General features: G+C 38.5%; 1 protein-coding gene across 1 annotated transcript in view; it reads left to right on the plus strand.

The window, feature by feature from the left end:
• Positions 1-13,705, plus strand: part of plppr3a (phospholipid phosphatase related 3a) — a gene marked incomplete at its 3' end in the record, with an annotated part of 28,006 nt that overhangs the window by 1,183 nt on the left and 13,118 nt on the right. Inside the window, 2 exon segments of the mRNA XM_014021299.1 lie at positions 10,795-10,898; positions 11,113-11,298. Of these exon segments, the coding sequence (XP_013876753.1) occupies positions 10,818-10,898; positions 11,113-11,298 (267 nt within the window).

The following is a 13,705-nucleotide window of genomic DNA, read 5'->3' on the forward strand; positions in this document are numbered from 1 at the left end:
CTATTACATCACAATATTTGCAACAAAACAGGGTCTGGACTCATCAACTACAATTTGGTGATGTTGTTTCTGCACTGCTGTATAGTTGTTTGTATTTAAAGAAACAGCCTCAAAACGAGTTGATCAGAGACACCTCAGGACAAGGGAGAAAGAGGGGCTTGTGGAGTTACAGTAAGGAACAATAGCCTATATGCCACGGACATCCAGTCCAGCACTTGATGCCACTCCCAACACTTCCGGTTCGCGGTCAACACAGTGTTAGCGAAAGATTTTTTCACCCGACAACGACTCTTAATGATCTCCACAGTACAGAATTAGCATATTACATGTACCAACATTAACACAGGAGACGTACAGGTCCAGCCAAGTGGAAAAAAATCACTCCAACGTGGATTAAAGACATAAAAACAAAGAAAAGATGTTTGTATTTATGGTTCCAGAAATTAGCCTTTTTCACTATTCCTTGGCTGCTTGTTCCATGAATTTTTCACGTAGAGCTGTGACACTTATATTGTTGGAAAGAGCAGAGTCTGGGCTTTAAATTGATGGGCTACTTATATGGTTTGGATCGTTTCCCCCGACGTTAGTGAACTGAAAACGTTATGATTATCAGGCAGAGGTTCTGTTGCTCTCGGTGCTCGGAGGAAGGAGGGGAGGGGCACGCTCGTCACTCAGCTTTAGTCTACGCTGTAATATACACTCTAACAAGTTTTTACTTTTGCATAAAACTCATGACAAAGTCGCATAAAAACGTTTCATATTCTGTTTAACACAAACGTGCACGCACACACACCTACCTTTGTACCGGCTGCTGTGTTAGCTTCCTGCTAGCTGTCCTCTGGAGGAGGTCTTTCCTCTCTCGTCTTGACAGTAGAGGGGATAAATGTACATTTCCCTTTTGTAACCTCCGTCTTCTCATTTCTGATGCTGACTCTTGAATATCCTCAGGTTAGAAATGCCGATTACAAACGCAAGCGTGAGCTTTTAAAGATAAGTTTTCCCTGCTATGATCCACTGCTGACATCATCAAGAGGAAAATGGAGAAAAACTAACTACTCGATCGTATCTGCTGGTTAGTGGACACAACAGAACTCACGTTTTATACCAGTAGCTCACAGATGCTTCAACTTTTGTGACTTTTTCACAGACTAGTACTAGCAGCTAACACTAAAAACATAGGCAGTAAGCAGGGAGTGGAAGGGAGGAGCGTGGCAAGAATTTTACCGGAAATACGTCATTAATGACCGTGGCATATAGGCTATTACTCCCATATTAGAGTACAGGTCAGGGTTAGGCTATATAAATAAATGGAAAATGAATGGAAGTCAATGTAAAGTCCTTGTAAAAATAGAAAAGATTTGTGTGTGTTTGCATTGAATTGATCAACACTTCAGCTGCTGTCACTTAGGGAAAATATGTTCAATTTTTTTCCTTTTCAATTACATTTATGACCACCTAACTCAGCTTCCAAAAAACTAAGTTGGGTAATAATGTTTTTCTTTGTTTCTGAGTAGTTGTGTATTCACACATGTGTTTATTTCCAACAAAGCTCAAGAACTACTGGACATATTTTAATGAAACATTCAGGAAATATTCATTGGATATGCATCCACAACTGATTAACTTTTGAAGTCAACCTGATTCAACTTGGCTGCCTCGGCCTAACTGATTGAAAAAAGCACAAAATTGACTATAGCTTACTCAGTTTTACAGATATTGATCTGTAATTTTTGTGTAGGTGTAGCTGAGACATAACCCAAACATATATTGTGAGGGCTAACGTGCAAAAAACTGGCCAAAAACTATTTGAAGTCAACTCTGCCTGTCTGTTAGCAAAATATCTCATAAACCACTTGACTGATTTTAATGATTTTTTCTTATTATTCGCTGGATGTATCTCTACAAGTGATTACTTTTTGTAGCTGATCCAATGTATGGCCACTACAGCCAGATGTCCTTAGATAATACTAAAATTATTATAATTTTGTAAATCTTACAAATGTTTTGCCAAAAAAGACTGTAGTTGTAGTTGAGAGCCTTTCACAACATATTGTATTTTGTAAGTAATACTGTTTGCACAAGGTCATTGCTTAAAATCCTGCCATTGTTTACTGGAGTCAACTCAGTTTGTCTGTTTGCAAAATGGAAAATGAAAAATAGGGCAGGTTTTAATGAAACATTTAGGAGATCATCTTTAGAAATATCTGTACAAGTGATTCAATTTTAGAGTCAATACAGTTTAAAAAACTGCCACAGCTGATCAATACTGAGCAACACAAAAAGGGTCACAACTCTGTCAATTCAACAGATGTCAAGCTAACATTTGATGTGAGCTGAGAGTCATGAAAAACACAGTCTGAGTGTGACATCTTGTAATATATTACATAAGATTGTGCATAACATTTGTTTTTCAAGGTTTGACCTAAACCACAACTTTATCAAGTGTCAACCGAAGATAATGTTAATCTGAAACTCTAGCTTGAAGAGGGCGGGTGCTATGTGTTACTTCAAGGAATGCCAGGCCTTTAATTTGACCATGCTTGCACTTTTTCGTTTTTTGGTTCAACATACAAAAATATCTGAAGATATAAATGACAGTAAAACACCAAAATCCTTTACGTTTACATTTTACTAACAAAATTAGAGGAAAAAAATGTTAACAATCAAACATTAGCAAAAGATAGAGAGAATAAAAGATAGATAATTATTCCAGGAGTTTTGTAATAAGATGCTCCAGCACTCGAGCAGCCTCAGTGTGTTTTGGCATTGATTGTGTTTAAAAGTGTGTTGGAGAGATGGAACACCATTTCGTTTTTTTCATTGACATTCTTTCATTGATGGTGGTGAAGAATGCTGACTTACACCTTGGTTCCAAAAGTCTCCCATAGGTGTGCAGCTAAGATCTATAATCTGGCCAAAGCAAGTGGCTGACATCATTTTCGTACTCATCGATCCGATCAATGACCCTTTGTGCCCTAAAGACGGCAGCACAATCATCTTAGAAAACTCCGCTCTCATCTGAGTAGAAATGGTTCGTCAGAGTATGGCGGTGATCACTGAGAACAACTCTGTATTGATTTGCAATGACATATTTCCCAAGGATGATAAATAAACCAAGACAATGACCTTAAAGGTGAAGTCTGGTCATTTCTGAAGCAACGTTTTATCTGTTATCAGTAGTTAATATCTTAGCGACATACTAGAACATGGAGAATGTAAAAGAGGGCAAAAGTTTTCATCCAAGCTAGGCTAATGGCTAGCAAAAATATGGCCCCTTTATTTTTGGATTTGTTTTTTAGCAAACATGAAAACTTTAAAGTTTTGCATGCTACAGTTTGTTTAGTTTATTAAAGTTTTTAGAAACGAATAATGCACATGTTACTACGGGAATGTTTGTGTGCAGAACACAAACTGAGCTGAGAGGCTGCTGACTGTGTCGGTCTTGTCCACTGAGCTATACTATCACTAGAAAGAGAAACTGAAGCTGGAAGTTGAAGCCACAATTCACGAGCACCCTCTAGTGGCTGGTTGCAGTGCAATTTTTAAGTCCATGTGTGCATATATTCCAAATGTTTAGTTATAATTAGTTATTTGAAGCTTAAAGAAAAGTGTCATGTTACACTGTGATTGACTGTAAATTGGGCCGATTAGGGGTGATAGGAGGCTTATCTTGAACAAACTTGCCCTTGATCCAATATGGAAGGTTCGAGACAGGTTCACCCATTACTTCTTGGTATTCTGATCATTTTCCATTTACTTCCTAAAATAAAATGGTGTCCTGGGTCTTTTGACTCAACCTGCATTTCACAGAGAAGGTGTTTTCTTGACAATGCAAGATGCTCTGTTGATTGGTGTCCAATCTACTAACATCTAGTAAAGGTGTTATTTGATGTGATGTCAGAAACATCCAGCATTATATTGCAAATCCATAATTATGGTACAACATTTTGTAAGTGTTTAACATTCAAATCTGACCCTTAAAGCTGTTATTAAGAGTCTATAAAGACGTTTATATAAACGATTTTTAAAATTCTCATCCATCCACACAACATAGCTGAAATATTAAACTGTAACAGCCCATCTCTGTGTTGGTGGTCAAGTATTCTTGTGTTTTCTTTACTGTTGGACCGTTTCTTTCCACCAAACAGCCTGCTTACCTCATTCTCAGTCATACACGCTGATAGAATGGACACAAACTGCTTAAAGTAGACACATACAAATACGCTCATGATATCTGCAAGGACCAACGTACAGAAGCTCAGACTACATACTGTGATGTGTCCCCGAGGACAAACGCTGCTACGATAGATAAACGACCCCCTCTTCCTCAGGCCTGAGCTCGTTCTGTGTGTGTTTGTGTGTGAAATGTGAGTTAGGGGCAGATTTAAATGCTAACTGGAGTGGGTCACTGAGAACATGCGTCTGTGAGAGTCAGACCCAGGACTCAGCATCTTACTATGCTGCTTTCAGCCACACTGGAATCCTTCCACCCCTGTCTCCTCCTTGTTTCTGATCATCAGACACCAAACATCTATCACCAGGCATGTAAAAATACACAAACACAGACAAAAACACACTTGTGAGTTTTTAATCATTCTCGTCTTTGATCTGCACTTATCTCTGCCCTGTGCTTCCTCTTTTCGGTCCTCTCCAGCACATTTCTTAGGGGTTCATGGAAATGAGATTGTGGAAGTCTTTGATTCTCTGTGTCTCCCATTGCCTCAGGGTCAGGTCCTCTTATTTAGCCACGAACCACAAACAGAAACAGATAAATAACGGATAGAAGCAACAAAAAGGGTGTACTGGGAGAGCCAAAAGTAACAACAAAGAGATGGATTGATATACAGTACTCTAAAAAAAACTGAGAAAAGGGGATTTGCTTAAAAGATAAGTGAGGCAGTAGAAATTTTCAGCCGTATAAAAGCAATACCATTAAATAATAAAAAACTGACAAACAAATATGCAAGAACATGAGCATGAGGACACCATTTATCCCAACCAAACCCCTTTTCGCAACCTCCACCATGCTTCACTGTTGCCTCTGGAAACTCATTATTGGACCAATTTTCAGCCATTTATCAATCAACTGCCTTCTTCCACGCTAGATACTTGAAAGTTTTATTTCATCCGTCCAATTAATTTGCTCTTACTTTTTCCTGTACCTGCCCCTTTTCCACTAGTGCCACTTAATGTAGTGTCGGTATGGTTCAGTACGGTTCCAAGCCATTTCCATTAGGCCAGATTCATGGAACCAGCCCTTTTTTTAGTACCTACTTCGTTGTAATTCCAAGCGGCCCCAGTAGACACCAAAATGCGATGTCAGAACATTGTTCGTCACTGATTGGCTAGGGGGTGGAGTTAGAGCTGGGCGATATGATCAAAATTTTATATCATGGTATTTTCAACATTCTCACCGGTTTCACGGTATTTGACGTTATTTTTCTTTTCATCACAGCTCAGCTGATAATAAAATGTACAAACCCTGCTTATTGACTTTTTTCTTTTACTGTACCTTTGTCTGTGTCTCTGTTTCCCTCCTCTGTGTGTCTTTTCTCTGACTGGTGGTTGGAGACAGTAGTCACACATTTTGGTCCAGTCGTGAAGGAGGAGGGTTAAGAAAAGATTATGATCGGGTTTATTGTTTTATGTTATTTATTAAAGCTTATCAGCACGACTCACCTTGCACACCAGTCAATTCCAACTCCACTACGAACTACTTCCTGCAGTCTTTTCACAATAGAACCACGTTAAGTCTCCATCAGCATAACGTCTCCATATTAACTAACCACGTTAAATCTAACTGTGCACGTCACTGAAGAGGTGTTTACTACATTCAGCGACGGCGAAAACGGGATGTTTTTTTAAACGTCGGTCAATATAATCAGCAGAATCGCCACCCGCTGCTGCAACTAGCTGCTCCAAACATCAGCATGCTAACGCGTATAGCGGTGCAGCAAGGGAAAATGTCCCCCGGGAAACAACAGTTCACTGGCGGCCGTGACGAAACGTTCCGCTATTTAAACCGGAATGTCTGGTATTCAAAAAATTCATATCATAACAAAAATAAAAACTGGTATTCGGTACAAAACGGTATACCACCCAGCACTAGGTGGAGTCAATGGTTGCGTCTAAGCTGCCTTTACAACAAAAAATCGAGGCGCCATTTTCTCAATTGTAGCAGTGACATTAGTCATGTTTCAATCCACTTTTATATTGAATTTTTAGCAAATTTTTAAAATTTCAGAACTTATTCGGTAAATGTGTTTCCATCTTTCATTTTACGCCTTAACTTTTTTTCTAAAAACCCAAAAAACACCCTCCACCAACCCCCCAAAACACACCCACTAGAACCGGACTGGAACGTCAATGGAAAAGCACCCAAACTGACCCGTTCCAACACTGACCATACTGACAGTGGCACTAGTGGAAAATAGATAGGATGGGACACGTGGCTCTTTGAATGGATCTTGTTACATAGAACTATTCAATTTTAAGGTAGTTACGTCATCACACAGGTATACTGCATGTCATCAGGTATGCTGTACATGATGACGTAATTCCATTACGTGGGGGCTGCCATGTGCTTTGTCAAGCACAACCCTCCTATCCCTTTCCATCTGAGCTGATGTAATCGACCCTTCTGCCTGTTTTCTGTGAAAAAGCAAAGGAGGAGCAATTGTCACTGTGGTTAAGAGAAAAATCCAAAAATATTATGAGGAGTAAAAAAAATTAATCTTGGAACGGCTCTTTACTGTCCACAACTTGGTTCTTATCATTCTTTGTAAGGAGCCATTCCAAAGATTCAGATAGTTCACGAACATCACATCTCTGTTAATTATTTTGTTTTCATAAAATGGTAAAAAAAAAGGTAAACATATCAAGTCCAACAATTCAAAAGTGTTTCACCCTACAGTCATTCACCCAATCATTCACACATCCACACACTGATGGTGGTAAGCTACACTGTAGCCACAGCTACCCTGGGACAGGCTGACAGAAGTGGGGCTGCCATGCACCAGCGCCACGGAACACTCTGACCACCACCAGCAGACAACGAGGGTGATGTGTCCTGATCAAGGACACAACAGTTGAGACAGATGAAGGGGGAGATTCAAACCAGCAACCCATCAGTTACAGGACAAACTCCTACCTCCTGTTGCCACTATCGACCCATGCATAGTTGAGTCACCTACAGCAGTATGTGTTTCTTTTATTTCTTAACCTTTATTTAAGCAGGCAAACCACATTGAGATCACAGATCTCTTTTGCAAGGGAGACCAGGGCCTGAAGGCAAACCTAACATGCATAGTTCTGATCTCTCCACATCTGAGGTATGGTTTTATTGGCTGCAGTTGAGGACCACTTCTCCAAAAATGTTGATTGGTGTCTGTGGACTCATATAAAAAAGTGTGTGTAAATATGTATATATATTAGAGGTGCAACAATACAGAAAATCCACGATTCGGTTCGATACTTTAGTCTCACGGTTCGATATTTTTTTTTGATACAAAACAGAGAAATGACCATTCATCTGTCTCAACTGTTGTGTCCTTGATCAGGACACATCACCCTCCTTGTCTGCTGGTGCTGGTCAGAGTGTTCCATATAAAATACTATCCATTATATAAAATATATACATTTTGAGCCAATGGCTCTGTTGGACATCATTCTATTTCAAAAGAAAGAAAGCATGACGTGCCTTTCAAGTATCATTGGCTAAACATTGCTTTTACAACGTTTCCAGATCCTTTGTGCTCTATCAAAAGAGTTTTAACAACACATCTCAAAACCCCATGAGAACTTGCTGACTACCTTGTGACTTGTATTTGTGCTGCCATGCTGTTTCACTTGTTGCATGAAGCTGTTTTTTTACAACTTCACCTTGGTAACATAGTTTGTTCCTAAACCAGTTTTATACATACACAGCTTAAAGTAGACATATCATGCAAAATACATTTTTTTAGGGTTGAATGCATTTTTTGCGTACTTGGAGTCTCTGGGTGCAGACAATGAGTTTAGTCTTTCCTGGTGCTGCATAGATACTGTATCTTTATATTCTGACCATGTCATATTTTTCACCCCTTCAATTTTCCCTATTTTCTTTGATGTTTTCTTGTATTATATCACAGTATTTGTGACAGAACTGCCAAATAAGGTCTGGACTTACCAACTACCATTTTGACGCCTTCATTCTCCTCTGGCTCTGGGTCAGACTCTGGCTCCAACGTGTAAGGCTGGATGGACAAGTCTTCCTTGGCTGATTTATTTGATTAATTTGTAAATAAAATGTTTAAGCAGGGTGTGAAGCCCCTCATTTGGATTCAAAGAGACAGCCTCAAAACGAGTTTATCTGAGACACACCTCAGAAAAGGGCTGAAAGAGGGGCTTGTGGAGTTACAATAGGGAGGAATTCAGATCAAACCAGTGGAGTTCCACTTTATATAGACCCCAACTGATTGATTTAAATGTGAAAAAGAAGGGTTTAAAAGCATGGTATGTCTCCTAGGTCAACAAGGTAGATAAGACCCAAATGCAGAAACATTGGATCAGAATGAAAACTTAAATTTAATCACAAGAAAAAGACTCAGGAATCCATGAAGTGGACATAAATGAAAGAGTGTTTGGTAACAGGTCAGCTGATTAAGAATGAGGGATAGATTTCAAGTGAGGAGCTAGAAAACAGAGCGACAATGACCATCAAGAAGCAGTGACAGTTGGACCCAAAGGTGAAAATGCAAGAGACAGAATCATGATGATAAATGTGTACATTTAATAACCAAAACTAAGAACAAATACCGTAACTAAAACTGATTATCAAAACTTTCTTAAATCCACAACAAAACATGACTACTTGAAAATATTACTCAGTACCAAGACAGTTTCTGTTAATGACTGTGATTTAATTTACTTATTTTCATCAGCACCTGTATGCCATAACTGGTTAATCAAACTATAACCGTACATAATCTCAAACTCTGTGCATGAATACTTGAATAATGTTGATGGCATCTAAAGGCAAAAGGTATTCAGAACAAATAACGATTTCATTTGCATTTTTCTTCCTCTAGCTCATTTTGCATTTGGAAAAAAAAAACATCAGAATTCATACATGTGAAACCATTCTTAATTACAGATTCTTCCCACTCACGTGCCTAAAACTTTTGTACAGTGCTGCTTCCAAAAATAGCCAAAAGACATATGGGAACTCTTAACTAAATTTTCTAGAAAATGAAGAAATGGGAAGGAAACTTAACAGTGTGAGGGAAAAGAGGCCAACAGAAAAGTGTTGGCAAGAAGTCAGACTGGGTAACAAGAGGGGGCAGATGATAGATAAATGAGAAGATGGGGAATTGAAAATGGAACAGAAAAACATGGAGTGAGGTAGAGATTAAGATTCTCAGAAAAGGAAAGAAACATGCAGTGGAAGTTCTGAGCAGAAACAGAGCTGAAGGGGGATGTGTGAATATTTAACTCTGTTTAGTTTTCCATTTGTTCCTTTTGGCTCTTGCCTCCCTTTGAGGCCTTCTGTTTGCCTAAAGGTTACTGAAGCAGTATACTTATAAATGTGCATTCTGTTAATACAGTATATGAGGAAGATACATTGAGCGTTATAGAAAAGGTTGAATTTATAAGATATAAATTAGGTTATTAAAAATAATCCAAGACTGCACTATTGTTTTCCTCATACCAGATAATTTAAAGAAATTTGTGTTTGATTGATTATTTCTTTGTAACAATACTCCTTGGCAATAAATCATATTGCTAAAAAAAAGCCTGTTTATTTTCTCTTAAATGATGTTACATTAAGATGTGGGTGCAGCAGCATGACCATGAAAACTTGTCTCTGCCAATTCCAAACAGCTTATTCTGTCATTGACTCTTGTTTTGAGCTTCTGATACCTCAGGTGCTGACAAACCTTATTGGTGCCTGATTGTCAGCACTTGTGAGCAAACAGTGGAAAATCCCATATCTCCTCTGGGGTCAAATGGTCCAGAATATGGGAGTGAAGAGGATGCGATGTCCTGCTTAGAGTCCTGACCTCAACTTTAATAAACACCTGTGGAATCAGCTTGGTCCATATTTTTGGCCACATTGTGACAAATGGTGGTTGAAGAATGGGATGCCATCACACAGCAGTGTGTGGCTAAGCTGCTGAGCATCAAAGGGAGGAGGTGTCAGGCTGTTGTGGCTGTGTATGTTTCTTACATGCTGCTGAGCCTCCTGTTTGTTAAATTGCCAATATGTTTTGTTTCTTTAGACTTCAAACACCCAATACAATAAGCAAGAGTCAATATCAGAATAAGCTGTTTGGCATTAGCAGAGAAGATTAGGCAAGCTTTTCATGAGAGTAACCTCAATACTCAACACTGCTGCTCAACTCACAAATGCATTTTCCGCACAAATGTTACAGTTTAAGGATAGACTTTCCAATGATAAACAATTTATTGCCAAGAAGCATTGTTAGAACAAAAAATAACCAACCTAACACATTTTTCTCACTTTAAGAGCTAAGTTTAGAAAGCACTAATATAGCATCAGCAGGAGAGCATGTGCAGCTGCAACTCTACTAATTTATAGCGACAGAGACTGAAACAGCTTGTGAGGAATTGTAATTACTGCATATGCAAAGTGCAATCAACGGTTTGTACCTCACCCAGCACCATTAAAATTCATCCAGCCTGTGCGTACTTCTTTGAATATACTTCTCACTTAAAGAAAAGTTACAGAAAATCTCACAATGGAAACCAATAAAACATGTATGTCTTATTGCAATCCTTTTTTTTTTCTAACAGGTTGTGACTGGTCCCACCCCAAGATGACATCTCCTAAAGCCAAAGCTAAGAAGAAACCACCTAAAGACAGCATGACACTGCTGCCATGTTTTTATTTTGTGGAGGTATGGATAAATTGGATGCATACTTAAATTGCTGTTCATTTTACCAGCTAGCTACCACCTCTGCATCCCTAATTAAGTTTGTACAGAAAGTTAAAAGGAAACTATTTCCTCTTTTACATACAAAAATTAAATGTTAGGCATCTTATGCTTTGCTCTTTGTCTTGTTTTTACATGAAAGGAGTTTAACTTTACGTTTCTGCACATGCCTCTCTAGCTTCCCATCGTCCTGTCCTCCTTGGTGTCCCTGTACTTCCTGGAGTTGACCGACGTCTTGTCCCCGGCGAAGGTGGGCTTTCGTTGCTATGACCGGGACCTCTCCATGCCCTACCTGGAGACGGGTGATGAGCTCATCCCTCTGCTGATGTTGTTAAGTTTAGCGTTTGCTGGTCCAGCAGCTTCTGTAAGTGCAGATTACTCCCATCGCATCCCAATGTTTCTAGATTTAATTCAACGGTTTTGGACATCTAAAGTCAAGTCGAGTATAAACATTTAGACTCCATCTCTGCATTTTGTGAAAACAAAAATTTTTAAAAACTTTGTTTCTGGTGGCTTCATGTAGAATGGAGATGCAAAGATATTTAGAAAACTATAACGAAGGAGCCTAAGGGGCTCTGAACAATCACTCTGTGTCCTAAAAAAGGCTAACAAATCTGGAGCCATTTTTTGACTGGCTTCATGCTGAACCTGCTCAAACTTTGATCTTGTGCTTCAATGATTAATAACTGAAACAAAACTGTAAATGTGGAAAAAATTATTTCTGTGTGGACAAGGACTACACATGTTTCCTGTAATTTGAAATATCACCATCATCTTGGTATCTAGGAGTGCAGCATGAGTATTTCATCATATTTGGTGGAATTTGTGGACAGAGAAACAAAAGAAATTAGGGATGCACCGATATAAAAATTTCAGCCGATATCAATATCCGATATAATTATTGGTGTTATGGCCGATAACCGATATTTACCGATATTACACAAACATACAAATTATATTATACATATACGCAAAAACACACTTGGGTCTTTTTTTGATCCTGTAAATAAACAACCAGACCTCTGACATGGCTCCCTACATCAGTTATTCCTGGCTGCGCAGCGTCAATATCACTATCATGATCAAACAGATGCTGCTCAACCAACCATCTCCCCTCCCAAAACAGAAACACAAAGATAAAAAGTGGAAAATCATTATCGGACATTAATATCGGCCCCGTTTTACATATCGGACCGATATGATACTCTAAAAAATGACCAATATCAATATCAATACCGATATATCGTGCATCCCTAAAAGAAATCAAAACAATTACTAATAACTTCACATAGTTCTATAAAAATATATAAGTATTACACAGACTGGGCTTTTGATCAAATATTTCTATAACTTAAAGGATTTTCTGGTCATTTTGAAGTGATATTTTGTCAAATAGTTATCCATAGTCGTTTATAAGCTCAGAAATCAGTCAATAGGCACAAGGAGAAATGGGAAAAATCGTCATCTAGGCTAAGCTAATGGCTATCTAAACAAGAAGTCATTTTTAAAAGCTTATTATCTAATTAGCACACTACTACTGTAAAATAACACATTAGATCATTTTAAAGCTCTACATTTTCACACAGCACCAAGCTCTTGCTGCTTTTTCAAACAAAGACATCTGGATTCAAGCACAATTGTATGTGTGCTGACCATAGATCAGTTTATGTGGACGGTGCTGAGGCTGCTGATGTATCAGTCTATATCAGCAGTAAACTTTTGGACTGACTAGATGTTCTGATTTAAAACAACTGATATATTAGCTAAAGCAGCACCATCAGCAAATAATGAAATGAATGCTCCACACACATAGTAACACACAATATGTTGCTTGGCTGAAACAAACAAACAATGTTATGCAAAAATTCAAGTTTGTTATTGCTAACGTAGCTGTAGGTTAGGGGTTTGTGCAAAATACTTGTTTCATAAGCCTGAAAAATTGGTTTGACTAGCCATTAGCTTAGCCTGGACAAAGACTTTTCATTGTTCTTTATCACGTTTAAGATGCTATTAAGCATTGGTGGGCAACGCTAATCCAAAAATTAGCTCCGCAATTTCTAAAGCGCTTATGAAAATATTTAGGTCCACAACTTCAAAAGCTCTTATGCCATAGAAAACTAGCGGAAGCTCATTTTAAAACGCAAGTCCAATTTGACACTTACTAGCTGGCAATAAGTCATGTACAATATATACACAATACTGCCAACTAGCGATGTATGAACCCTTTTACAACTTAATCCTACAATTGCCAATTGCTGGGGATGTGATTTCATGAAACAGACCTTTGGCTCCTTGCGTAAAAATTAAAAAGTTGTTGAGGATTGCTAGTTCGGCTGCTTCTTTGTCTTTTTCTTTTGTTTGTTGTAGATTTTTCATTAAAGAAGCATCAATAAAGTAATTTTAAAATTGTTTATTGAAAAGTGAAGCGATGTATTCTGGGTACATGATGGATTTCATTTGTGATGGGAAACGAAAGCACAGAGTACAGGAAACTATCTTCACTTCAAAATAAGAGCATGGTCGGATTTTAAAGTTTTCCATGTTGTTGCTTCAGTTGACCACTAGATGTCTGTCTTCACCAGCATAACATCTTTAAATCATTTCTGAGTCTCTAACCCCATTGGCCGATTGCTTTGACCAATTACGTCAAGTATTGAGCTCCAGCGTTTAAACTTTATTTTTTTATCCATCCATCCATCCATCCATCCATTTTCTTCCGCCTATCCGGGGTCGGGTCGCGGGGGCAGCAGCTTCAGAAGGGAGGCCCAGAC

The sequence above is a fragment of the Austrofundulus limnaeus genome, unplaced genomic scaffold, assembly GCF_001266775.1.
Source record: "Austrofundulus limnaeus strain Quisiro unplaced genomic scaffold, Austrofundulus_limnaeus-1.0 Scaffold286, whole genome shotgun sequence".
Taxonomy (NCBI): domain Eukaryota; kingdom Metazoa; phylum Chordata; class Actinopteri; order Cyprinodontiformes; family Rivulidae; genus Austrofundulus; species Austrofundulus limnaeus.